This window comes from Cnephaeus nilssonii (genome assembly GCF_951640355.1).
Source record: "Cnephaeus nilssonii genome assembly, chromosome: 3".
Lineage (NCBI taxonomy): Eukaryota > Metazoa > Chordata > Mammalia > Chiroptera > Vespertilionidae > Cnephaeus > Cnephaeus nilssonii.
The window spans coordinates 64,291,197-64,316,715 of record NC_137074.1 but is presented as its reverse complement, the minus strand read 5'-3'; the positions used below and the strand labels follow the sequence as shown (position 1 = coordinate 64,316,715).

The 25,519-nt window shown below is 41.0% G+C and overlaps 1 protein-coding gene across 28 annotated transcripts in view; it reads right to left on the bottom strand.

Annotated features, from left to right (window-relative positions):
• Positions 1-1,197: 1,197 nt before the first annotated feature.
• The window catches only part of ZBTB20 (zinc finger and BTB domain containing 20), an 899,572-nt gene continuing 875,250 nt past the window's right edge, over positions 1,198-25,519 (bottom strand). For all 28 annotated transcript variants that reach the window (XM_079767021.1, XM_079767031.1, XM_079767032.1 and 25 more), the window contains one exon: positions 1,198-25,414. In XM_079767021.1, the coding sequence (XP_079623147.1) occupies positions 24,993-25,414 (422 nt within the window). In that variant the 3' untranslated portion in view covers positions 1,198-24,992. The remainder of the gene's footprint in view (positions 25,415-25,519) is intronic.

Here is a 25,519-nt window from a genome sequence, read left to right as displayed (position 1 = left end):
CATTTAAATTCACAGAGGTCACCGTTCAGCCCAGAGTTCTCCTTAAGACTCTCCCGCCCCAAGCCCAGGCCTCGGTATCTTTGTGTGCTCACACTGGTGGAAATGCCTGCCTGCGCTCACCTCCTCCAACCCAAAGCCTGCATGTCCGCGGCAGTCCCCAAGCTAGACTGCTTATATCTTGGATCCTTCTTTCACTTGCCCTGCTCATTTATCTTTGCTAATTTATAAATTCCCATGACACTGCGAGTTTGAATGGTAAAATCTAGCTTTTGATTTTATATGAACCTTTATTTCAGTGGTTAGAATTTAAGGTTTACCAGGCCTGAAATAACGTGCTGTTTCCTTCACACACTGCACTGCCCAGTGGAACAGAGATGCTTTACTGAAGAGTTGGTGAATCTACCGTATTTTCTGGCGTATAAGACGACTGGGCGTATAAGATTTTCCTGGGTTAAAAAGTTGTTTTATACGCCGGAAAATACGGTAGACCAATATATCTAATCCATTATATCTAATCCCATCAATATAGTCCAATATACCGTATTTTCCGGCGTATAAAACGACTTTTTAACCCAGGAGAATCTTATATGCCCAGTTGTCTTATACGCCGGAAAGTACGGTAATTCAGTTGGGTTGACTTCCCAGGGACAAAGGAGGTGTACCTCTTCCCCACTGCACCAGCAATTTCTGCGAGTGATGAGGTTAGAGAGCTCCCTGGGTAGAGTGGCATCTGAGAAAGGGTCTATGTAGTAGGAGTCTCCACAGTCATCAAATGGGGATGCATTTTGAGCCGTGAACGTTCCTTGGGTACAAGGATACACGATAGGTAGATGGGCACAGTGTTATATAGGATTGGTTATTTCCACAAGAGACTGGTTTGCATGTGAGAAAGGAACAAAGGTGAATGATTTAGACAACAGTGAATGAGCCATGTGATCATTTGTGAGGTTTGGATAGGAGTAGGAAAATGCCTAAATTTGCATTATATTTCCCTAAACAACCTCAATGTTACCAATCTTGGAATTCCTATCTCTTGTGCCAAGAGGAGAATATATTAGGAATTTTTCTGACCTTTTAGGGGTAATTCTTATTTGGATAATCTCTAGACCTAGATCACAATAGATAAAATAATGTGGAGAACTGCCTAAAACAGAATAACTGTCACAATATAAAGAAGACACAGTAGGAAACCAAGAGAAGAGTTTTTTGTTTTTTTTTAATTATTCCTTCATATTCAAACTTCACAAACAGTGTGAACTTGTACAATACCTCGGAAAGTGAAACTTACAAAAAAAGTGCTGGTAACATTTAAAAAAAACAACAAAAACCCCAAAAAACAAACATCATTCTTAGCAACATCAATTACTCTTCCACACAAAACAGAAACCTTGTAAAATTTATTTTCGTATTTTTAAGGCGTAATACTTCCGTATAAAGTATATGCAAGAGATAAAACTTCACAGTATTCCAAAATGTCACAATAATAATATAATAGTATAATGAAGCGCTACAGTTAATTTTTCTTTTTTTGAATGTTTTTTTTTTCCTGTTTAAATAACAAATACAAGTCACAGGTAAATATACGTGAGAAAAATACGAGGCTAATATTAAATGGCAGGTAAGGATACTGTCACTGTAAGAAAAAACTGGCAGGATGTGTGTATTTAGTCTATATTTTAAAGCACTTGATAGAAAAGGCGTATGCAAGGTTTTTGAAAAACAATTTTTTTGTTTGTTTGATAACTGACAACAATTTAAGAGTATAATGAAGAAAAAAAAAAGGAACAAACTCCCTCTCAAAACTATTGACCTGCTCATCCCACACCACGTATATACGGATGGATGGATGTGTGTGTGTGTGTCCATGGGTTTGTACGGTACACAGATTGATACAAGCAGTGTTCCATGCCCACCTGCAAAGATAGGAGGCTAGTGTCTCTGCAGCCATTGAGCCCCGGTTCCTCTTGGGAAGTTATTCTAACATAAAGCTCTCTTTTTCCTTGCTTTTCCCTCTTTCCAAACTCTTCCCCAATTCCCAGGTCTTCAGTCTGAAAAGACAATCTGGTTTAAAAAGTTGCCCTCCCCTCAAAATTCACTGGGAAATAGAAACTGCATAAACAGTGACACCCACACAGACATTGAAAATACCACTTGGATGAATGGATATGTTTATGCATGTGTGTGTGCGTGCGCATGTGTACAGTAGCAATTGCAAAAAAGGGACCATATTCCTTTCCATATGAAGATACAATGTGATAAGAAACATTTCTGTGCAGGAAATAGGGTCTCTTAGAATCTTATCACAACACTGTGGCGGGAACATCAGGAAATGGGTTCGCCTTTCAGCAGTCACCACAGTAAACTTCATTGAGAACACACCTGCCCAGACGTCCGGTCTGTGCACATGTGAGTGTTAACAGCTAGCCATTCAGCCAACAGGTAACAGAAAGACAGCAGATAGCAAAACACGTCAATAAGGTGCTCAAAGAAAAAAGTGGCACCCACTCCTCGAATGGATGGCCACAGTAAGGTGCTTCAAAAAAGTTTTTTCTTTTTTTCAGTTTTTATTTCAAACATTGAGAGTACTGACTGATTTGCACATGGTAGTTCTGAGCCAGGCCAATGGTTTTGAGATTTCTGACATCTTCCATTGAAAAGGGCTTTCACTGTAGTTGATTTACTCAGTTTGTTGTGGGTCACTTGAGCTTAAAAATGTATTTAATAGCCAAAAACGGAAATCAAATCAATATGACTAAAAGAAAGAACAGATGAAATGGTATAGAACATTACTGCATTCCCATTGGATCAAGATGGTCTCGCCCATTTTTCCTCTTTCACTAACACTGTTCCTTTTTTTCTTTGTTACAATCCATTCCTCGTGAACATACAGAAATGACCAAAGTCATTGCAAAGAGCTGTTTTTATTTTTTGTGATCTGTTGCAAGAGTCCAACCTTGTTTCCTCTGCTGCTGTTTGTGTAGCATCTGGATTTGTGATGAGCATCTGGATTGGTTGTGTGTATATGTCACATATACACACCTATACATGTATAATATATACACTGTATATATGGAGATACAGGAAGTGTGTATACATTTATACATCATATAGTGTATATTGTTTCAACTGGAGATAAACTGAACTGGGTTCCCACACTAGCACATGTGTATCTTTCCTCTGCTCCCTCTGCCTATTTCAAACAGGATGGAGCTTCCATTTGTTTTTTTAAAGTGCATTTTCAATGCAGAATCACTGTAATTCACTGATTCCTTGGAAAACATTTTTGATGAGAAAAATCTGACGGTTCTCAGCCCCAAGCAAGAGAACCTGGGTCTGGTCGAGCCAGGGGCTGATGTGGCAGTGCCAGGCTTGAGCCTGAGTGATTACTGGGCATTCTGGACTCTGGGCACCTTAGCAGCAGCAGCAGCACCTTTAGGAGAAGGCGGAGACAGAAGAGGGAGAAGGAAGGAAAGCTCAGACGAGGAAGGATGAGTCTGCGGGATGTTCACGGTCAGAATGAACTTTGTACGGATTTGTGCAGTTCCTGCTTGGCTCCAGCTGAGAGACGCCACGGAGTCCCCTGCCCACCCACTGACGCCAGCCTCCCCATGTGCCCGCACGTTCAAGCATCGCCCATGCGTCCCCACTCCCAAGGCTGACTTCCTGTCAGTTCCCTGTGGGTATGTGAGTGCCAGCATTGAGAAGGAATAAGGCACCAGAGAAATCAAAATGTTACAAAAGATGCAAAAAACCCATTTCAAAGAGCCTCTCCCATGGTTCCATTAAAATATTGCATGTGATACCACTCATTTGTGTGACTTAAATGTGTCAAATGCGGTCTCTGAAAGGAACTGGAGGCCCTTCAGCACCAGAGATCTGTAGGAATGCACCCTTTGTCTAAACACACCCACGCCCCCCACGCCCACCCCATGCCACACACAAAAGCACCAGATCGGGAGAACAAGGCTGCTTGCCATTGCTCACCTCATTTTTGATAAAAATCAAAGAAGTCCATGAAATAGAATTTTCAGGAACTGCTTTGAGATCTAAAGGGTTTGGGCTGTCAGGTATCTAGTTATGTCATGTTCTCAATGTCCAAAGAGCCTCGTGAACATGTTTGCGATCAATATTTAGGGGGAATGTGCTAAAAAAAATTACTTCCCAGATGATGCCCGAGTTCTCCACTAACACTTCAACCTCCCCTATTTGTTTTTAAACACTGTAAAAAGGAAGAGATTCATCTACCTATAAAAGGAAAAAATGAAGGCACATGATTTTATTCGGTCCCAGAAAAGTGGCATTTTGCAAGTTCGAGTGTGTATGTGTGTGTGTGTGAGTGTGTGTGTGTGTGTGTGTGTGTGTGTGTGTGAGTGTGAACACGAGTGCAGACACACGACATAGGAGTCCGGGGGCTGCTGGGGCAGTCGTCCCGAGGAGGCTGGGGAAGGAGGAAGAGGAAAGGGGGTTCTGAGGCAGAGAAGAAAGGAGAAAGGGGGGAAGGAGGCCTCTCTTCAGCTTTCTGTCATTGACAGTCTCAAGATTTTGGCTGCTTTAAGGTCCAGAATGGAATTCATTTGTCTTGGTCTAGAAAGTGCCCCCAGTTACATATCTCCAGTTAATCATGTTACCGCTTTTGGTGTTCCCCTTTTCCCTTCCCTCCAGCCAAATGATTAAAAAAAAAAAAATCACAGTTTTTAAAAATTATTTTTTCAATGTTGAAAAAATATGGAAAAGCTATTGAACAGCCTCAGGGCCCTCTGCCCCTCCACCTTCCCAGTGAGCAGATGGATGGGCTCACAGAACCCAAGAGGAGCCGGCAGGATCCTTGTGCAGGACGGTCCTTCGCACCTCCTTCCCCGGGGCAGGCTGCCTTGCCAGCACCCAGAGTCTCTCCTTTCAGCGGAACCCCTCTTCTCCCAACCCCATCCGGGGAATGTGGGTGCTGGAAAGGCAAAGCCACTCCGGAGAGCAGAGCGATGGTAACAGGAGAGGGTCTGACAGGCTAGAAGCTCTCTCCTCAGGCACCGTAAGCAGCGTGCTCTCAGCAGCCTGGCCCCAGGACCGGAAAGCGTGGTTGCCCACTGAGAGGTTGAAGTCCCATTCACATTTGCTTCATGGGACCTCAGCTCGCAGGCTCACCACCTTTGTGCCTCTCTTGGCGTCAGAGTTGGCCCCAGGCCTGAAGAAGGCACTGGTCCAAGACCGAGAGGCAGAGGCAGCTGGCTGCATCACACAAAAAGGGCTACGGACAGTGGGATTTCAGAAACAAATTTAACTTTGGTTTTCCGACATATTCAAACCATAAAAGTTAAAGCAGGGCTTCAGAGGCTTCGATCATCTGATTGATGTTATATTTTTTCTCATTTGGCAAGGCTAAGGCGGGGGGAAGAGAAAAGGGTTCCCATAATTGGTCGAAGACACAGGGTGGTAAATGCTTCCACACTTAAACTCACAGTCCAGTGTTTTTGACATTTCATAAATAGCTTTTTTTTCTCTAAAAAAAGAATAAAACAAGAACAATCCCTTTACTTACTTATCTGAAACAAAATAAACAGCAGTGGGTACAAACTTCTTCTTGTAACAATTACAAAAAACAACAATATAATCCCAACTTTTAACACGCATCTTGAATCAGTTATTTTTTTTAACCTCAAAACTGCAGCATATCCTTAAGGGCAAACTTTTCGATTAGTTTTTTTCTTTTTTTTTTTTTAAATAATGTCTTCACCAAAAAAACAGTCTTGTACCAATAAAATGCATTCAAAAATAGAAAATATTACACAACAAAAATATGTATCCTTCCTTTCCAAAAAAGATTCTTCACAAAAAAATGTAGAAAAAATTCCAACAATTTTTTTTCCTTTCCTAAACATTAACTTTCAGTCTAGGGCACAATTGTTTATTGATTTAAATGTCTGTTTTTGCATAAAACATGGAAGATGCAAAACAATTACTGTATTAGGATTGTAAAGTTACATCCACTCCACCCCTACTCTAAAACAAAACAAAACCAGAAAAACCCAGCAAACATGGAACAAATGGTCCAGCCAGTTGGCTAGGAAAACTCTCTCTGCCTTTCCACTACTGTGCACGTGTACGGGCGGACTGGCCGTGCTGGTACCTGGGCTGCTGGAGAAGCCAGATCAAGAGATTGTTTAGCAATAACTGATGTCCTAGGAGTCATTTACAGGCTCCCATGTTGCCAATCTATCCGCTGTAAATCCTCACGGAGAAAAGAATCACGTGAGGTAGTACGTGGGCAGAGGACTAAGCTCTATCCACATGTATGGTACACATACCTCTATACAAGCCACTTTCTCAACCATATCATGTCTTTTTTTTTTCTTCTTTTTTCTCTTTCTCAAAATGGAGCTCGAGCATGGGATACAAGGTGATGAAGAGCTCCAGTGGTATGAGGAAGGCTGGGTGACTTCTTCCATAGTTGCCTCTCCCACATTTCACCTGGTTGGGCATTAATTGGAACAATGACAAGATCTCAGACCTCAAAGGAATGCTCTGTTTTCCCTATCCCCATTGAACCTGGGGTTTCTTTTATATTTTCAGCAATGTAGCTTAAATGATATATTTTTCTTATTTGATGGTATTTCACTTTTGTGTGGTATTTCTCATTTTGTATGTGTATTCATTGTGTGTATAAATTGATTTTTTTCATAGCTTTTCCCCGCTTATTAGATTGCTGGTTTTTTCTTTGTGGTTTTTGTTTTGTTTTGTTTCTGATTTTTTAAACAGTGAAATGTGTCCAATTTTATTTCCAGTGCATTAAACAAATTTTAAATTAAAAGAAGAAATAAAACTTTCCCCCCATCCTTCTAAAGAAAATGACTGATAAAAGTACAATATAATAAAATCAGGCATTTCCAAAAATAGCATGATGTGCAACCTCAATTATATAAAAGAAAAACAAACAGACAAACAAGAATTATAGAACATAAGAATGAAGGAGCCAAGACTATATAATCTCAACTATGGTATGATTGGCAAGCACTGGTTAAAAAATAGGTAAGGCTACTCTTAGATTTCTAACTCAACATAGTTAACCACTGCTCTTCTGTCTTTTCCTTCAATTCTTAATCTTTAACTCACTAGTTCTTTATATCTTTAAAATGGACAAATTTGTTTTTATATTTTTGGTCTACAGTAGAATTACATATTAATAATATAATAAAAAGGTATTTCATGAACAGGTTGGTACTGCATCCATATGGGGGAAATAGAAAAAAAGTACTCAAATAGACATAGCAAATGTACTCTAGCCTTATAAAAATAACCACAAATATAATAGAAATTATAATCAGGGAAACAGATTAAACTGAAAATATAGAAAGATATATTTTGGACCATAAACTCCTGACAAGCTATGCCCTAGAATTGCAGCCTCCAAACCTTCCCCATGATTTCCACCTTTCCATAGGACCACTCAAAATTCCAACGGAAATGGAAACAAAACAAAAATAAAGCGGACAGGTGGTTGAACCAGCCAGAGCTTCCATGTTATCTTAGCTGACTGGCCAAGACCAGGTGGACAGCATCTGAGAAACTGGTAGGCCACGGGGGAGCAGCTGATGGTATCTGTTTTTAATTTTGGAGGAGTTCCCAGCCCACTGATAGAGAAACCAAGGAACCAAGCAGTTCTTTTGGTAACATAAAATACATGAGATGAAACATAATTCTGATAGAGAGCACATGGCAGTGAGATGGGAAAGAGAAGAGAGAGTTGCAATAGGCAAACTTTGGGCACCACCTCCACCTCCACCTCTATTTGTTTTCTTCAACACATGGTTTTCTTTCTCTTTCTGAGCATCCTTTAGGATTAGCTACAGGCCCCAATGTCCTCTGAGCAAACGTCTGTCATCTCAGCTCTCAGTATGACACCTATGCTTTCTGGCCTTCCGAAGGGCTGGGTGCCTCCGGAGGGTCCCCACTCCCATGTCCCAGGCCTTGAGGAGGCAGAGGAGGGATGCAAAGCTGCAGTGACCATTCCCACCTGATGGTAAATGCACACTGAGGTTCCAGTGTAGCAAAAAGAATATGAAGGAAAAGAACTGGTAAGAGTTGAGCTCGGCAATCAACAAGTATGAAGTTTTTCTTTCAGAAAAAAAGGAAGAAGAAAAAGAAATGGCATCAGTCAGAAAATACTGCTTTTGGTTTCTTTGCACTTCAAACCATCCTTGGTCTTTCTCTCATTCAGTTGCTCCAGTTTAGAGTTTAGAATCTAGTGCAAATATCATCAAATGACAGCATTCCAGGAGCAATATCCTATCCCTTCATCCCAAGTGAACACTATTCCTTCAGACCTCCTCCGAAGACTGGGGGGGGGGGGGGGGGGGGAGGGGGTGGTCAATGATCCAGAAAGGTGTAACTGAACCAATTATTGACACGGTACTCACTGCAACAAGAAAGGCACTATCACAACAGCTCAGCCTAAGCACGGCCCTTGTCATGGGCCTGGACATTTTCAACCACTCTGGCAACCACGGTGAAGCCCAGCCTGTGGCTTTTTCATTACTCTAATTCATTACCCCGCTATCTGACCCCCACACTGGCCACTGCTGTTGGCTCTGGACACACAGAGCACTGATCTGCTCTGTGTCCATGTGACCCCACATTTTACCAATGACCCTTGCTTGGTTCTGAAATGATTGAGCTCACTCTTCCATGGAAATTTCTTTCTCTCCATCAGTCTCCAGGTCATGACTCATATAAAGACTAGTTTACAGTGTCAGGTACTATTGTTAAGTATTTTACTATTTCTTAAACCTCTGGCCAAACCCTAAGTCTTAAAGATAGTTCAGCAGCTCCTCTGAGAACAAATCTCCTGTAAATATCACTGTGAACAGAATGAAAACCACAATGCCATCCCTTGACCACCCAAGGCGTATCTCTTGAGCTCCTTGTATTACTTTTGTCTGGGAGAGAGGAAGTCAGGCTCTAGAGATTAAAATCTTTGGTGACAAAACTGCAGCGGGTATGTGAGTGTCAAGGGAGAAGGTGTTTTCCCAAAGCCTCCAGAGAAGTATCCTAGGTCAGTCAATGTGAATATATTTTAAAAGGTCAATTATTTCTTTCTATCACTTTGGTTTGGTGCAGTCAATGTCCTTTTGGTGCCTACCCAGCTCTATACAGGTACTAAGTACCTGTATAGAGCTCTGAATTTAGAGATTCTTATTTAAAATGGAAATAATGCTTTAAGTGCTTAAGGGTTTGGTTATGTTAGTTCTGAAAGCTCTAAATAGAGTTTTTCTGACTAGCAAGGCTGACAGCTTCCTTACATATTTTTTAAAATCTTGGAATAGTAGACTTGGATAGATCCTAAGGAGGAGAGAGAGATAGGTGTCAATGTGGTAATCTTAGGACAGAGAGTATCCCAAATAATATCCCCATATAGGATAGTGTTCAGAGAAATCCAACATTAGCCATTTAGATGGGTTGTGATCCTTTCTCACTGAACCAGAACCTTCAAAGCTGTCACTTTGGATCTGGGAAGCCTTCAGCATCTTCAATATTGCTTGTGGTGTAAGATTCTTTTATTAATAGACACTACAGAGCCATAAACTCTAATTCCATCTAAGATTAAACAAGGCAATAAAAGAAGATCCAATTAAAAATTAACCCCCCCCCCCAATAACTTCAAAACTCAACTTTTAGGCACTGTTAAGGTCTTCTGCTTAATAAAGGACAGTCTACGACAGAGCAGTTAGAAAGTAGGTTCTGTTTTGTCCTCCATCCCTTCCTCCAGTGTCAAAGTGGGCCAGCATGTTTCAAAATAAGCCTTTCACCTCATGGTTCTCAGTGGTTATTGCACTGTTCCCTTACTGTCATCACACCCATGGCCTCCTTCTTTGGTTAGCCTGATCTAGGTTTCACCCATGGATGGGAAAGCATGCTCCAGCTGAAAATACATCTCTACTCTGGAAATGGTTGTGTGTTTTTTGAAAGGGGGACACTGCCTCTGTGGCAGGGAGATGTGCATGGGCACAGGCCTCAGTGATGCCGGGCAGAGCAGGGGCGCTCACAGCACCTCGGTTGGCTTCCTTACCATTGCAACGCTTACTGAAAGCTTAGTTGGAGATGACATTGGCCAAACTTCTCCTTAAACATCCTAAGTTTACTCCACTAATCCAACTTCTTTATGATATGAAAACAGATCCTATCCACATGGCAGTTTCTAAGCCTGATTAAGGATTGGCAGATTGTACAGATTTTCACCAACCCTGCTACCACCAAGCATGATGGAAATAACCCTCTATTTTTATGATGCTTCTAGTTTCATAACTTGTTTCTTTCTTTGTCATACCTCACACACTCTCTCCCAAACAAGTAAATACATTTCAGTAGTGCAATGCAGTGCAGTCATATTTAGTGAAAAAAAAAAAAAAAAAAAGCCCTATTACAAACCCAAGCTCAACCCTACACAGCTCTACAAAGGTTACCAGTGCCACAAAGTGAGAAATTCAGTCTCTGCCTCACACTTCGGTGAGTCATCTCTTTTGTTGCCCCTGTTTGTTTCAGCTCAAGGGAGAGAAACAATTCACATGCACCTATGTATTATTCTGTAAAATGTTAAGCCAATCAGCAGGAAACAAAGGGTAATCGGGGAGTAGAAACTGGGGTAGTATTTAGAAGAGGGAAATAACTATTTAATGCACAGGTCAGTAGTGGTTTTTATTGAAAGGTTTTCATCATGTCAAATGGCTCTGATGCTAAAGGGAGTGGGTACAAGAAAAGATAAAGCTTTCCTGTCTCTCAAAACACGGTCCTAAATTTAACAGCGATGAGCGCTTGTTTCTGAATAGTGCAATCAGCTACGCCCCGAGGCTGCAGACAGCCGCGCCTTACCTCACAGAAACAGGGACGCTAGGAACACACACTTCCTTACACTGACCACCATCTCCCTCGCCTCATTCTTCTCTTATTTTTTCTGAATACTCACTATTTTTTCTGAATACACACAAAATACAGATCTAAATACACATACACAAAAATTCTCAAGGCCCCTCTCAGGATGATAGGTTGAAAGTTGGTACAAATAGGTCAATGACACACTCACACAAAAAGTCTAACTACTAAATATAAAAGTGAATTATTAAGAGTCTGCATTGTACCTCTTATTGTATTATTCTGTAAGAAAAAACATTCATAGTAGGATATCTAATGGGGCGTACTTCTCGCTTGGTATTAGTCTGGCATTAGTTTGGGATAGGACAGTATTGAGTGATTCTGGAGAAATGCTTGGCATTTGATAATCCTCAGGAATAAGCCTTTCAGTTTGTCTGGCTCCCCACTCTCTGAAGGTAAATCTGCTTGTCTGCTCGTACCTACACACGCACGCTGGAAGTCTCAGGAGAATCACCATGTAGTTCAGAATAGATTATAGAAGCAAGGGTATTTGGCATAGTGGGTTCAATACACTCAAATTACTTTAAAACATAAAGTTAGATTTTCTTGAGTCCATCAACTCTTTGCCTTTGTTTGCCTTTGACTGACTGTGCTTTCATGTACTCTGAAGAGCACAATTCTTTCAGCAATAGTGCAAAAAACAAATTTAATATTAAGATACAGGAAAGTTAGCCTTAATTCATATCTTAATAGGCCCCTCAGGAGAAGTGAGGTTCAAATCAGTGGGACTACGGAAGGAGTGTCCGTGCTGACAACGCCCTAGACCATTTTCTCCTACAAGGCGACACACAGATGGTTCCAAATCAGTTCGTCCCAAGGGGAGCAGGAGCAGAGTAACCAGGCTTATGAACTCCTGGCAGTGCACAGCCACAGAGCACTTTAGAGTATGTCTAAATCTGGAACCAAATTTGAACCATTATTTATTTTCAGTCCTCTCTCTGCATATGCCCTGGAGAGCAGGTCAGATCTCAGAGCAGTCACAGGTGTCTACAATGTCTCCAGAGGGGTTTGATAGTATCAAGACTTAAATGACAAAGAAGTGAGGGTATCTTACTAAGTCTTGGGACTGTAATGGTGAGAGATGGGCAAGAGTGGCAAAGGGTGGGTGGTGCTAACTTTCTGGTGACCCTGAGAACCAGCTTTGGGACCCAGAACTGTGTCAGATTTGTCTCATCACATCGTCCTGTTTCCCTCTTGCCTTTCCTCTGTTCACTTAATTGCGATTATTTTAAAGAGCTAAGAATGCAAATTATAGCACAAAAGGCAGGTTATAAAAAGGCTGTCAGGCTATCTGCAAATTGGATTGAGTTGAAAGCAGTATGCTTTCAAACGAAACACTACAATTCCCTTTTTAAAAAAGTTTCTAGTTTGGCTTCTCCTTCTGGTGTGGCGGCGGGTCTGGGTGGTGAGGTGTGGGCCCTGTGGCCGCCGCCCCCGGCACTGGTGGGGAGATGAGAAACAGCGGAGAAGTGGGTGTTTCTCCATTGAAGACCTCAGGAGCACATACATATTTGAAATGAGCAGAAAAGAAATCTGAACAATTTTAGAAATCGATAGATCAATGGATTTTAGCTTTTTAGTAGCACCCTTTCTTGTTCTTTTCCTTTCCTGGGTATCCATCACTAGATAGCGATAAGAAATACCCAATGAGAATTTTCATTAAATTAACTTATTCCCAGCTGCATTTCTAACATTTGAGGGGACAATAAGGATTTGTAGTGTAAAATACATGACTTTCACCTGCAATCAACTCCTATTCTTTGGCCCAAGACCTATCAGTTTAGGTTAAATGGGGTTTCTTTCTCAGGGAATCGTTTTAACTATTCTATTCTCAAGGTGCAGAGACAATTTCTCCCACAAGGCTCTCAAGTGCTACTAGAAAAGGAAGAGAAGGTTTTCATGAGAAAGACTCCTCACTGGCAGATGGAAGGCTTTTCATTCTTAGAGGGAAAGGAGGTGGCAGGGCCCGCAGGTATCTGACTGCTGCCTACGCCACCAAGTTAAAGAATCAAAAATCTCTTACTATCTTGAGAAGAAAGAAATAAAGGGAAACAAATAAATTAACAAACAAGCTTTATGAAAATACACATCCCTCCAGTTTCAGGTTTCTAAAAAAACAATAATTATGCTTCAATCAAGGTTTATAGATAGCAGACAACTGTTTTAATGTGTAAAAGTATCATCCCTTGGCTTGACTATGTTAGTTTCACTTTCTTTGAAGGAATTGCACCTGTCACACGTGCCCTAAAGTCCAGTGCAGAAAATAAACTGGTTTGCTACCAGCCTCAATCTCAGAACATTTCCTAAGCTATACTGGTAAAATACTAAAACTACAGATCAGTAAAATGAAATGCAGACTCTCTGAAACGCATTGTGGTGGGGTTTGGGGAAGGAAGCAAGCTTTTAATGGGGGAAGACAGAAAGAAATCCCTTCCTATCCTCCCAAATACATTTTGTAATATTCCTGACCATGATTTTGCTGCAGTAGATACTGTGAGGGCTATTGGTGCTCCTGGCAGGGGTCAGCTTAGAAAAGCAGGAGGCTCGTAAGCAGTAAGAAATCCACGCCCTGGAGTCTCTAGAACATGAAACAGAATTTAGACATTACTCTAGGGTCCAGAGTCTAGACTAATGCAGATTGTGGTGAGAAGCCCCGGTGTCAGGGTTGGAACTCTTTTGGGGGACTGGAAGGAACAATGTGAAGAGGGCCTCCTGGAGAAACCTTTCTCGTTACCTGGACCACCTGACACCTCTCAGAACCAGACCCCCCTGCTCCACATTATACTTTAAATGATAGTATTTAGGGTGCTAGAAGCCAGTGCTTGGGGAGATGAGCACTTTACATGCAGAGCACTTAAAAAGAAAAGACGCAGGGGTCAGAATGGACAAAAGAAGAAGAGAGGACCTTTTGGGAAACATGCCCAGTGAGGGTCACGGTCCTAAGCTCCATACCTCCTCGCTTTAGGAAAGGTTGGTTTCCTACTAGATATGCGACTTGGGAAGCTTTTGAACCTTCTCATTATTGCATTGCTCTCTGTGGTGTGAGCTGATGTTACACACTGGTTTGATTAAGAAAAATGCTGAGTTAAGCCTCAAGTCCAATTTGAGTGGGCAGGTGACTCCACTTCTGCTATTAGATGTGGATTCTGTTTGTCAATGGGTAAAACAAGGAAAGAATGCACCCCTGTGCACCAAAAACCAGGCAACACTTTAAATGTCACAGAATTTGTCTACATAAGAGCAGAGAGGCAACGTAGCGTCATGGGAAGAGTGTTGGACTGGGAGTCAGGAAACACTGTGTTGGAGCTGCTGTTAGGATCGCATTCTAAGCATCCTGTACAGGGGCAGGTCCTGAACAGCAGCAGTCCTTTGGGCAATGCTCCAGCGACCAGGCAATTGTAACTCACTGACATGAGATCTAGTACGATGACCAAATTATATGGTGACTGTTCAGGAACTGGGGTGTGTATTACATGGTCCTTCAAGTATCTAGTCAGCCTTATTTTATTTAAACATATATTAAATTTATGTTTAAAAAATAGCTGGTTGTAAAATACTTTAGAAACTTTTTGAATCTTTTAATTTCTTAGTAAATTACCGCTTAAAACTGTAAATAAATTAATAATCATGTTTCTCCAAAAGATAACACATGACAAAAATTCTTCCTGATTGTCTCCTACAATGTGTTTGAATGGCAGTGGCTTTACTTGTTTCAGAAGAGCTCATTTAAGGCTTGAGCAGTTGCCAAAATTACTTTGAAATGTCACCCCTTTTGCTCGATTTCTGTAAATCTAATATCTGGTAATAAGTCACTTGGCAGGTAATGAAACAGTTAACATTTTTTTTTCCTCCCTCAGAGATAGTCTACTCATATCAGGAATTTGAACACTGTGGTATTTAAAGAAAAAAAACAACACACCAGAAAATATTTTTATCTTTGGCCAAATGTGAAGGTGAGAGGAATTAATGACCTCAGCTAGTGCAGATGACATTTAAAACTGTGAGTCAGGTCCTCCCACTCTCCAAAGAATATTGATAACTTTTAGAATGAGAAAGTACAGTGTAGACTTGCTTCACTCTGCCTGCCAGTCTCAAGTGGATGAGCTCACGTCAATGCTCTTAAAACACCTACAGCTTAAAGAAGGACATCCACAATGGGGTTGGGGCAAGGAAGGGAAATGGGCACGCAGGGGTCCTAATTATTAGAGTTCCGGGGGTGGTAATAACATGAAGAGGTAATTTAAAGCAGTCTTAAAGAGAACCAAGAAATAAAGAGAAAGGGTGAAGAAAATAATAAAGTTGATATAATTTGGGTATTATGTGATCATTGGAAAAGGAACAGCTTCCCTCTTAATTTACAATCATGTTTGTCTAGTAGAAATATATTTAGTTGAAAAATTTGGAGAGGCAGATGAATAATTTTGCTATTAGACTCAATGTTAGCCCTACAAAGTGGTTAGAGTAGGTAGCTCCTTAATGATACCAGGCTTCAGAAGCAGAGGGCATGGAGGGGAGCCTGGCTAAAAAGGTGGGGGCGAACTTGTTGGAGGGGCACAGCAGAACAGGATGGGATTTGAAAATAAAAACGTATTGGGGAAGATGAAAGGAAGAAATTGGCGTTATTCACACTGAAAAAAAAAAAAGCCTTACTATTGGTCCAGTGTGGGAAGGGCTTTCATGCTGAGTACTGTGAACAGCTGTTTTTATTTTGTCCTGAATATAGAATGCAGAGTGAGGCTGGTTTCAGGCACCCAGGATGGATGTAAAGTTTATCCAACTGTGAAGTTTTCCAGGCATTGGATTAAATAGCTGAGGGAAGCTGAAAAAGCTCTTTTTCTGAAAATAATATTTGACAATATTTCTTGCTAGGAAGACAGGATGCCTGATTTCTGAAGTTTCCACGATGGCCTGGTTAAATTAGAAGGAACCAAGTCCCCATCTCAACAGACAAATGGAGATACTGAGGGCCAGGTACCCAAGAGCCACCATTTATTTTATTGATTCTGCAGACTAAAAAAACTGTGTGAAACTTTCCGACTTCTACTTCTATCAGCCTCTGTCATGAAAAGTTCCTCAAACTCTGGTTTTATTTTTTTAAAAATCTCCTAGGGAAATGAATATTCTACTGCCAAGCTGCCTCCAGGGAAGCATTAAAGACTAGTTAAAACAATGGCAAGCATACTGAAAACAGGAAGCTGTCAGTACAGAACCAATCTTAAAAATCAATGTTTGAAAAAAGAGATGGAAAAACTAGGCATTTCACTGCCGGATGCTTTTCAGATGAGCAGCCCTTTGAAAAGCAGCTTGTAATTGTTGGTCAGGTCACATGGAGGGTAAGCAGGTGCTTGGTCATATTTTTAAAAGCAAATACAAGACAGTGACAGTCCTAGAAGGGAAAATCACAGATACATTCATATGCACTTTCTTTTGTTCTTTAGATATTGAGAGGGTCAGCGAAACAAGATCACTTATACTATGAACCTCTTTGTATCAGCCACACCAAAAAAAAATTTTTTTTACAAGAAGTTTTCACTTTCCTACATTTGCTAAGTCTGAGCTTAAAAAAATTCTAAAAACCTGTAAAGACAATACTGAAGCTGATAATATAAAAAGCAAACTAGAGCAGTAATGATTATTATGAAATGCACCAGATTAACTGCGGCAGGTTGGTGATGGGTGATAAATGCAAAGAAATAATATTTCAATCAACTCATGATCATAGGCAGATTCAAAAGTTAAAATGAATATAATGTAATATATATTTCAATATAGAGTTGTTATATATAATGTGTATGTTCTAGCTTTCAGAAATACTGCAATGTAGTGTACTGTACTTAAGTAAGCATACTTTAATAGTAACTCATATTCTTCCACAAAGTCACTAGTACTGTTAATTAAAAAAAACACCTTTTTCTTCCAGTAAAAAGAAATACCTATGGTTACAGTCACAGACTTATTTTGAATATAGAAAGACAATATACATTTAAAAAATAATAACAAGGAAAAAATTGCAACCGTAAGTAGTAGCCTTACTTAATGGGGGAGGGGAAAGTCACCAAAATAGAAGAGGAAAGAAAATGTCCTCTGAATTCTGTAAATTAGCAGAAATAATCTACATGTCATAAAAAAGAATAAACGACCTATAAAAGCAGGACATGGGAGTAAGGAAATTGAATCTGTTTCCAGGCCACCTTCAAAGCCAGCTCCGAGAGCCAGGCCCATTTACTCAGAACAGTGCCTACTTGAATGTCTGAGACAGGCAAGAGCCATCAATTCTTAGCGATTACCAAAAATTATTCCCCCGAGAGTCCATTGGTTTGCTAGGCATGGTAAACAAGCCACTCCTGGAAAGACTTCGGCAAAGGCCACACTGGTGTCAGGAGACACAGTTGATGGTGTCCTGCAGATGCAGACAGGATTAGGAAGCTTTAGTTTGGGAGTAAAACTTACAAGTGGCTGCGTGTTTGTGCACACACTGGGTTGCAGAGAGGAAAAACCTGGGATGGCTTAGGCCCAAACTTGTGTGGGCCTTGTCTGCATGGCCTCTGTGCCCCTTCCTCCCAGGCCCAGGCAGGTGCCCCAGACAGCTGCTCCCTCTCGTCTCCTCACCAGTTGAGTACTTCTGTTCTACCTTCTTCTGGAGAAAAACAGCCTGTCACTGTGGGTTTGCTGTGGATCCAACAAGCTGCCTTGTTTCTCCCAATTCTGAAACGCTACAAAAAGCAACAGAGTGGGCAGGTGACTGCTTCCTGGGAAGGGAGCCACAAGTCTGGAGCGCAACGGTGGGGAGAAGCAACTGAATCTCTGCACAGGACCTACTGCTGTGTGTGCTCCGTGGGAGTCACATACACTCTCTCCCAGACTACAAGTACACACACAAACACACACGTTCACATACACATCAGTAAACCCCACAGAAGTGCAGAGGTGGTTAAGTGCACCCCTGCTCCACACAAGTACCTTCAAGCTTTCAGGGAAGGGGGTCCTAGAAATGACTGATGGTTGGGGCTCCTACAGAATGCCCCAAAGCCTCACCACAGGCAGCGGACGGCACTGATACACCCGATTAAGGCAAGAGAGCAGAAGCAGACATTGAGACTCTTGATTGACTAGAAGTTCCAGAACCCATCTTGTCGTCGGGGAATATGAATTTGGAACACTTCTGTGCTGAGAGCATCCCATGCTGGGTGTGTACATGCATAATGTACACTTATTTGCACATTTTGGACAGCAGCTGACATGCTGGTTGGGTTAAGTCCCTTTCGTTACTAGAATCTACATATAAATTGCACTGATTTTGCTGGGCAGTAACAGACTTCCGTTGCAATGGTAGTAGAAACAGATGTCTACTATGAGGTAAAAAAAATATTTTTTTGTATCTTGGGTGTATCAGGACCTCATTGAGGCATTTTGAATGAAGAAAACCTCTGAATTTGAAAGAGGGCTAGTAGGGACTTTTTGCACCCTAATTAGGTATCTCAAAACCCAGGACTCCCATGATTGTGGCTAGATTTTCCCTATGATCTCAGATTAGGCTCCTTCATTGAAGACTTGAAAGTTGTGAGTTTGCATTTAACAAAGAACCGTCAGATAAACCAGATGCTCACTAAAACTGAGAAAAAAAGAGGAAAGAAATATTTTGCCGAGATTGTTCTCCGTTAAGAAAATGATTAAAAATGGAATCCTAGACACCTGTGATCCTGTCTTATGTAATTCACTAGTTAGATAAGATGATGTCTATTTCACACGTGGCCCAGATCGATGTCACAGAAATAGGATAGGAAATAGCAGCCGCTTCCTGAGAGTAGCCAGTTCGGACAAGTTTGTTGCCTCCCCCCAAACATAGTCTTCAGTCAGAAACAGGGCTCATTTTTGTGATAATGCAACTATTAAAAACCAAGAACCGTCCATGTCTCCACACCCTTCCAATTTCTCTCTCTTCTGTCCTCTCCCCTGGGCTTTCTGATTTAAGGCAAATAATTCTTTACTACAAGTGGCTTCTTGTGAAAATACCTTAGCTGAGGTCACTTCAGATTAGATTTTAGTCTGAAAGTATTCAGTTTATGGAACAGGAGGCTGGGCCTGAAGAAACCCTGGAATCCAGGTGTTTCAGTCAGTGGTGTGAAAAGATGATGTTTCTGGTTTCAACCCAGTTCTGAAAAAGAACCTGTGACATTTTCTGGGATCTGTTCATGCACACCACTGACCACTATGGATTTAGTGTCCAAGGAGAAAAAGTATTCAGAGGCTTAGAGAAATCTTTGGAGTATTTTGGTCAGGCTAATCATCTTAATACCTAGTGCTAGAAATGATGCTTTGGTTAGTAATTTCCACGGTCTATGTTTACTGGGTCACCACCGCTTCTCCTCCTGGGGAGGCTTAAGCTGGTTCAGAACTGGCAGCTCTACACAGAGAGCCCTTGGGAATATGAAGATATTCTTTCTCTAAAGCAAGGGCGCATCTGTGTCCCTTTTCTGCCTTCATATGCAGCCTAAGTACCAGGATAGAGATTGCTTTTGAAAGATTACTCCATGTAATCATATTTCCTGGGCACCTAAGAGAACAGCCCTTTTCTTCGTGAAAACAGAGAGAGAGAGAGAGAGAGTTGTCGCCATCCCAGGTGGGAAGTTGTGTGTAGCCCCAGAAGCCTGGTGGTCTGGTCGGCTGGCTCAAGCACTCTCCTCAGGCACTGCAGACTTGAGGCATTGGGTTGCTTTGCTTTTTCTATGGAGTAGGGAGTCTATTGAAATGCTAGTGTGCCCTTCTTTTTGTTTGTCACCAAGTCACATGGTCCTGTCTTCAGTGTCCTATTTTTCTTTTTTTAAATTTCTTTTCTGGGGGACAAAATTAGTCATTTAAATAAAGTTCTTTTCTAGTGAATAAAGAGGTTTCTCGGAGCCAGAAATCACTCAAAAGAAAGGCTTTGACCCTACCCAGGGAAAGGCCCAGAGATTTCTCTAAATACCTCTTGCCAAACTTCCTCGTGTTGGGATTGGACGTTTTTTGGTTTTGCATTATTGGGTGCTGAATACATTTTGCAATCCTTTTGTTCTCTTCCCCAGGGCTTCCATTACCAAGGACTTCAACTCATTCCTAAATTAAAGAATTCTTTCAGGAGATTTCTTTTAAGAGTCATGTCACAACAGAAAGGCCACTCTCCCATTCTCCTCAATCCCGAGGGCATCTCAGGTTGTGTCTGCTCTTACGTTGCACCTTCGTTGTGTTTCTTTTTGCTGCAGCAGCACACTGGCTGTAGCAGAGGCAGATGGGTTATCTAATACCTTTGCTGTAGACTCACATGTCCTTTGCTCCCAGGCCCAACTCATTAAATAACATCTATAACAACAGAGGAAGGTTCCAGAATGGGCACGTCTAGTGTGAAGCCTGGTCAGATCTATTTCATTGCCCCCTTTCCTAAGGGCAACAGGTGTTGGGAGCATTATGGGAGCCACAACTAGGAAGCAACATGAACCTTTATTATGTTCTCTTGGGGATCTGAGGGATTTATAAGGACCACACCTCATTTTGAACTTCTGTGCCGAGGGAAAACACTGATTTGGGGCATGGGCTGGGCACATGCTGTTGGTGTGCTTGTAGGGTGAAAGTACTAGTACACGTAGCTCAAGCCATTAGGACTATGTGAAACAAATCACCCAGAGGGAACCTTTTCTCTGTTCACATCAGAATGCCCAAACCCTGACTGCTCAGAGGTTGGGAAAGGGTTTTCTTGGTCCTTGTAGAATATTGGGATGACACAAAATAAAAGCTCTATGACTCCTAAACAGAGCAAATCCAAGTCATTCTTTCTAAGGCCAGGAGCTGTCATGACCTCCAAGAGCCCAGGAAGAAGGGATGACCCGCAGCTGGAACATAAGCAGGAAACTATCCACCAGTTTCTCCTGGCACAAACAGATTCAGAGCATTGGAAATTTGGGGAAGAGAAAGTCTTATTAGGAGCTAAAGTTTATAACTCAATTAAAACATATAGTAAAACACATTTTGATACAGTTTTATCTCAGGTTTTTTGTTTGTTTGTTGTTTTGGCCTGGCTTATTTCTCAATCAGACCCAGGTGTTCCAATTCCTTCCTTTTTAGGGCTATATTCTACACATTTGGGGTCTTGGAGATAAAAATACTGGCATTTAACAGGGGGAAACTGTCCACTATGCTGAGATGCTACCAAGTTTTTAGTGCCTGTAAATTTTATTCTTCATAAACTGTATCTAAATGCTTTGGGAAACATAATCCTTTTTGACATTTTTCTTACCCTTGTTCAGGTGACGCAGTTTTAAAATCATAAATAGCTAAGAAATATTATTTTCCATACCAGTTCTTGTACTCATCCCATACTTATCCTAAGAGGTGTTAAATCTGGAACATTTGCTTCCGTTTTATCTATTTATTTCCCCCTGGCTACTGAAAAAAATTTTCCTAGCACTTATAGAATCCTAGTATGAAGTTCTAAATGCAAGGAGATTGTTGGATTTGAAGTCACAAAATAAAAGGATTCATGTTCATCCTCTATTCTCAAAGCAAAATATGTTCCCCTATTTCCTAAGATGTTTGTGATTTAAAAGTCAAGATTGATGATCTAGACGCATCTCTATCCTTTTGAAATAGGTATGAATGGCTTACTTTCTAAAATGCAGGTCAGTTTGGAAAGCAGCCCTTTCAGAGGCCAGAACGCGCGGCAATGGCCCCACAGCAAGCTCCTTGCTCCTCCAGGTTAGATTGTCCCCTCCAGCCCAGCCTCTTCCTCTCTCCAGAGAACAATCTGTCAACGACTTTCGGCTGTGAGATGTTTGAAAGGAATAGACACACATGATGACAAGCAGAAAAAGTCTACTGCTATGCAAACCTGGATGGTCCATACGGTCCTAATGATAACATCACCTCACCAAAAATTCTTTAGGGATCCTCTGACATTGTTAAAAAAAGACATACTTCCTTTGAAGGAAAAAATGAATAGTAGGTTTTCAAGCCCAACTGGAATTTTCCCCCTACATGTTCTATAACTAAAGTGGATTCTAACCCAATTGCTTAGCTTTTTACATGGCAAATTAGCATTAAGGCAAATGGGTCTCCTTTGAATTTGAGAAGCAGATAGCTAAATCTGTGGCTCATAATGGCATCCAAATTAAACTTTTCTGGAGGTATTATGAATTCTGTCTATTTTGCTAAGGTTTAAATAAATAAGGACACTATTTTAAAAGCTATTGTCAAATAATTGGAAACATTTTAATGGGGCTTTTGGCTTTTGTTTATAACGTATACTGAGCAATATGTCATTTCCCTCTGGATTAAAAAATTTTTCTTAATGTCAAATTTTTCTTTCTTATTTTGTGGGTTGAATGACTTGTTTTCAAAATATCAAAACAATTCCATGACATGGTTAGTTAACTAATGCTCCCCCTGTTGGTTTTAAGTGGAAATACAAGAATCTTACACATTGCTATTTTAAAAAGCCAAGTTTTCAAGAGAAAAATGGACTTTTTCTTATTTTAAAATCTGTTTTCTACTAACTTTTAAAACAGGCCAATTTGGACACACAGTTCTTGGCAGTACTCTTCTTAGAAATCATGATGGTGATATGCAACAGTCAATTAACCATCCAAGTCTACATTAAAACTTCTAGCAAAATATTTACTGAATGAAGAACACAGGAACAAATCACACTCACATATACTCCAGCTGCACTAACCCTACTAAGAACTTATGGAAAAGATCTCATTTAACCAAAAGTCTAAAATATATGGGTAAAACCAATTCAGTCATTACAGAGCTATTTCCCTTGGAAGACTTCTCCTTTGCTGCACAGGTTTTGAAAATAAGTTGCTAAAAGAAAAATTGGTAAAATGCAAACTAATTTTGAAACTAAAATAATCTATTTTTTCTCTTTTACAATTCTATTTTGGTGTTTCTGCTTTGTTTAAAGTTTTAATTTCCCCCTTAAGTGTGTTAAAAATATGCCCAGCAATGCAATCACCTTTGGCATTTTTGTTAGGTTTAAGAATTCCTACAGTTGGGTTGGAATCCCTTCAGGACACTGTCTATAGATAGAAAAAGCTCTGTTATAATACCTTGATCAGGACTGAAGAGAGAAATCCCAATTAGGAAGAGAGAGTGGCACCTAGGACGATGCAATGGATTGGTGGCCTTTGAATGATGGATATTGGCATCTGGGAAGTGTGCTACTTTCTTGAAAACCTTTCCAAAAAGCAAGGGTTAATAAATCAGATAGAGAACGATCATCTTACTTCGCCCTCTCAGCCACAGTGGAAATAGTCGGAAGGTAACATCTGAAAGGAAGAAAGTAATTTTGGCATCAAGGCTTCCTGCTCTGTCACAGGCTCTGCTCTCACTGGTCTCTGCAGATGTGAAGGGTGAGGAGCTACAGGGGTTCTGTGAGCGCCTCCCCCAGGCTGACCACAAAGGGAAAGAAGCCATTTGTCAAGACCTCTAATCTACTAGTGTTTCATCAAAGAAAACAGTAAAGTCTACGGAAATTCTAGAATCATTCAATCTCAATGAACTTTTAGAGAACCAAGAAATCTGTTTCTGAAAGTTAAAGTCCCTCCCATGAAAAAGAACAGAATTCTAAGTGGATCAGTTGGGGAAAAAAATTCAGTGGAGCAACCTAAGCTTGCTAAAAGTCCAAGAACTACATATCAAAATACAAAGCAGCAGTTCAAATTACAGCAGGGATGGGCGGCCACGGAGGCCCTCATCAACCCAGGCAACACTTACAATAATAAAAATTAAGAAAAATAAAAAAAAATATGAAGAAAATATCCTTCCTCTCTTTCAAATATAACTTTAATTGCCTTTTATTCTTTCTATCTGGAAGCAGTATCGCTAACCTTAACAGTCTTGACTTACCAAAAAATATATATATGTGTGTGAAATAAAATAAAAGAGAAGGGATTGGTGGCAGTGTATGCAAAACCAAAATGGAAAAAAAAATTACTTTTAACAATCTCATTTTTTTGTTTTTTTTTTTACACAAATACTGTTGTAAATATATTAAAAAAATCAGCATTCTATCTGGTAAACGTCACTTTTGCCCCTCTATAAAATTTTGAATTAAAAAAGCCTCAAGAACTTTTTATTATTCCCCCACCCTCCATTTCTCTTTCTCTTCCACAAGAATATATCCTGACACTTTTTTTTTGTTTTTTTTTTTGCAAAGATTGTTGGAAATAATCCTTCTCTTGTACCTAGAAACATAGGCGCAAACCTCTGATATCTTTGTTTTATCTGCATTCCTGCCTTTCATGAAAGTCCCTCTTGATTGTGCTGAGGCTGTGGCTCAGCAAAGACACTGAATAAATACGATAGCCACTGTTGCTTGATGCTTGTCCAAGTCTTCCTGGCTTCTGCTGAAAGGGGGGACATGGAGGAGGTGGGCCGGGGTGTGTGGGCCCAAGCGGAATCTGGGGGAGAAGCCTGCCATTCCCCTTTCCCACATCACCAAACCCACTGCCCCTTCCCACCGCCACAGCCCTTTTATGAAATCAGACAACGTGGTAGGTGGAAAACAGCAGGGTCTTTCCTCTGGGTTTTCAACCAGAAGTGATATTCCACAGTTTTAACTGGTTACTGTGAAGTCCAAGTGGCCAGAATTGTGAAAATGTCCACTGAAACACTGCAAGCGGTGTACTTAAAGACAGTCGGCCTTTTAGATTTCGGTATATATTTTTGTAGTGCTCTTCACAAGTGAAAAAAAAAATTTTTTTTTAATTTTTTTTAAAAAGATTTTTTTTTTTGTAAAGAAGGGTTGTATTTAGAGGCCAGTAGCTAGAGATCCAACCAGTGGACCCCTTGAAGCACTACCAGGCCTTAAGGCCACCATCCGAGGGAGGCTGGGAAAACTATTATTCACCCGAGCCTCCGGAAATGTAATGTACCAGCAGGCAAAAAACAGTTCTTCATGTAGTACAAAATGAAACGAAACAAAAACAAAAACAAGAAAGTAAAAATGAAACCAAAACATTTCTTAAATTCTAGTGCCATAGCTTTTTTTTGTTGTTGTTTGTTTTTTGTTGTTTTGTTCATAAGAAAGAGAAAGATATTACTTATCCGTCAGACACATGCATCCTCATGTGGTCGTTGAACTGCTCGATTTGGTCAAACTTTGCTGGACAGACGGAGCAGACGTAAGTGGTCCCCTCCGTGCAGGCCACCACACCTGGGGGGCCAGCGCGGGCTCCCGGGGCCGTGCCCGTGGGAGGGGTCCCGTTACTGGCACTGTGCAGGGCCACGTGTCGCTCCAGGAGGGTCTTGTGGGAGAACTTCTTTTTGCAGATGTAGCACTCATAGGACTTCTCCCCCCGGTGGAGGCGCATGTGCACATTGAGCGAGCTCTTCTGGGTGAAGCGCTTGTTGCAGATGCTGCACTGGTATGCCCTCACTCCTGTGTGTGTCACCATGTGCTTGATAAGGTAATCCTTTAAGGAGAAGGAGCGCCAACAGATGCTGCATTGGTGGGGCTTCTCACCTGTTGAGGTGGGAAGAGACAGCAGGCAGGACAGAGCGAGACAGAGCGAGGGAGGGAGAAAGAGACAGAAAAACAAGACAACAAAAAACAAAAACAAAAAAATTA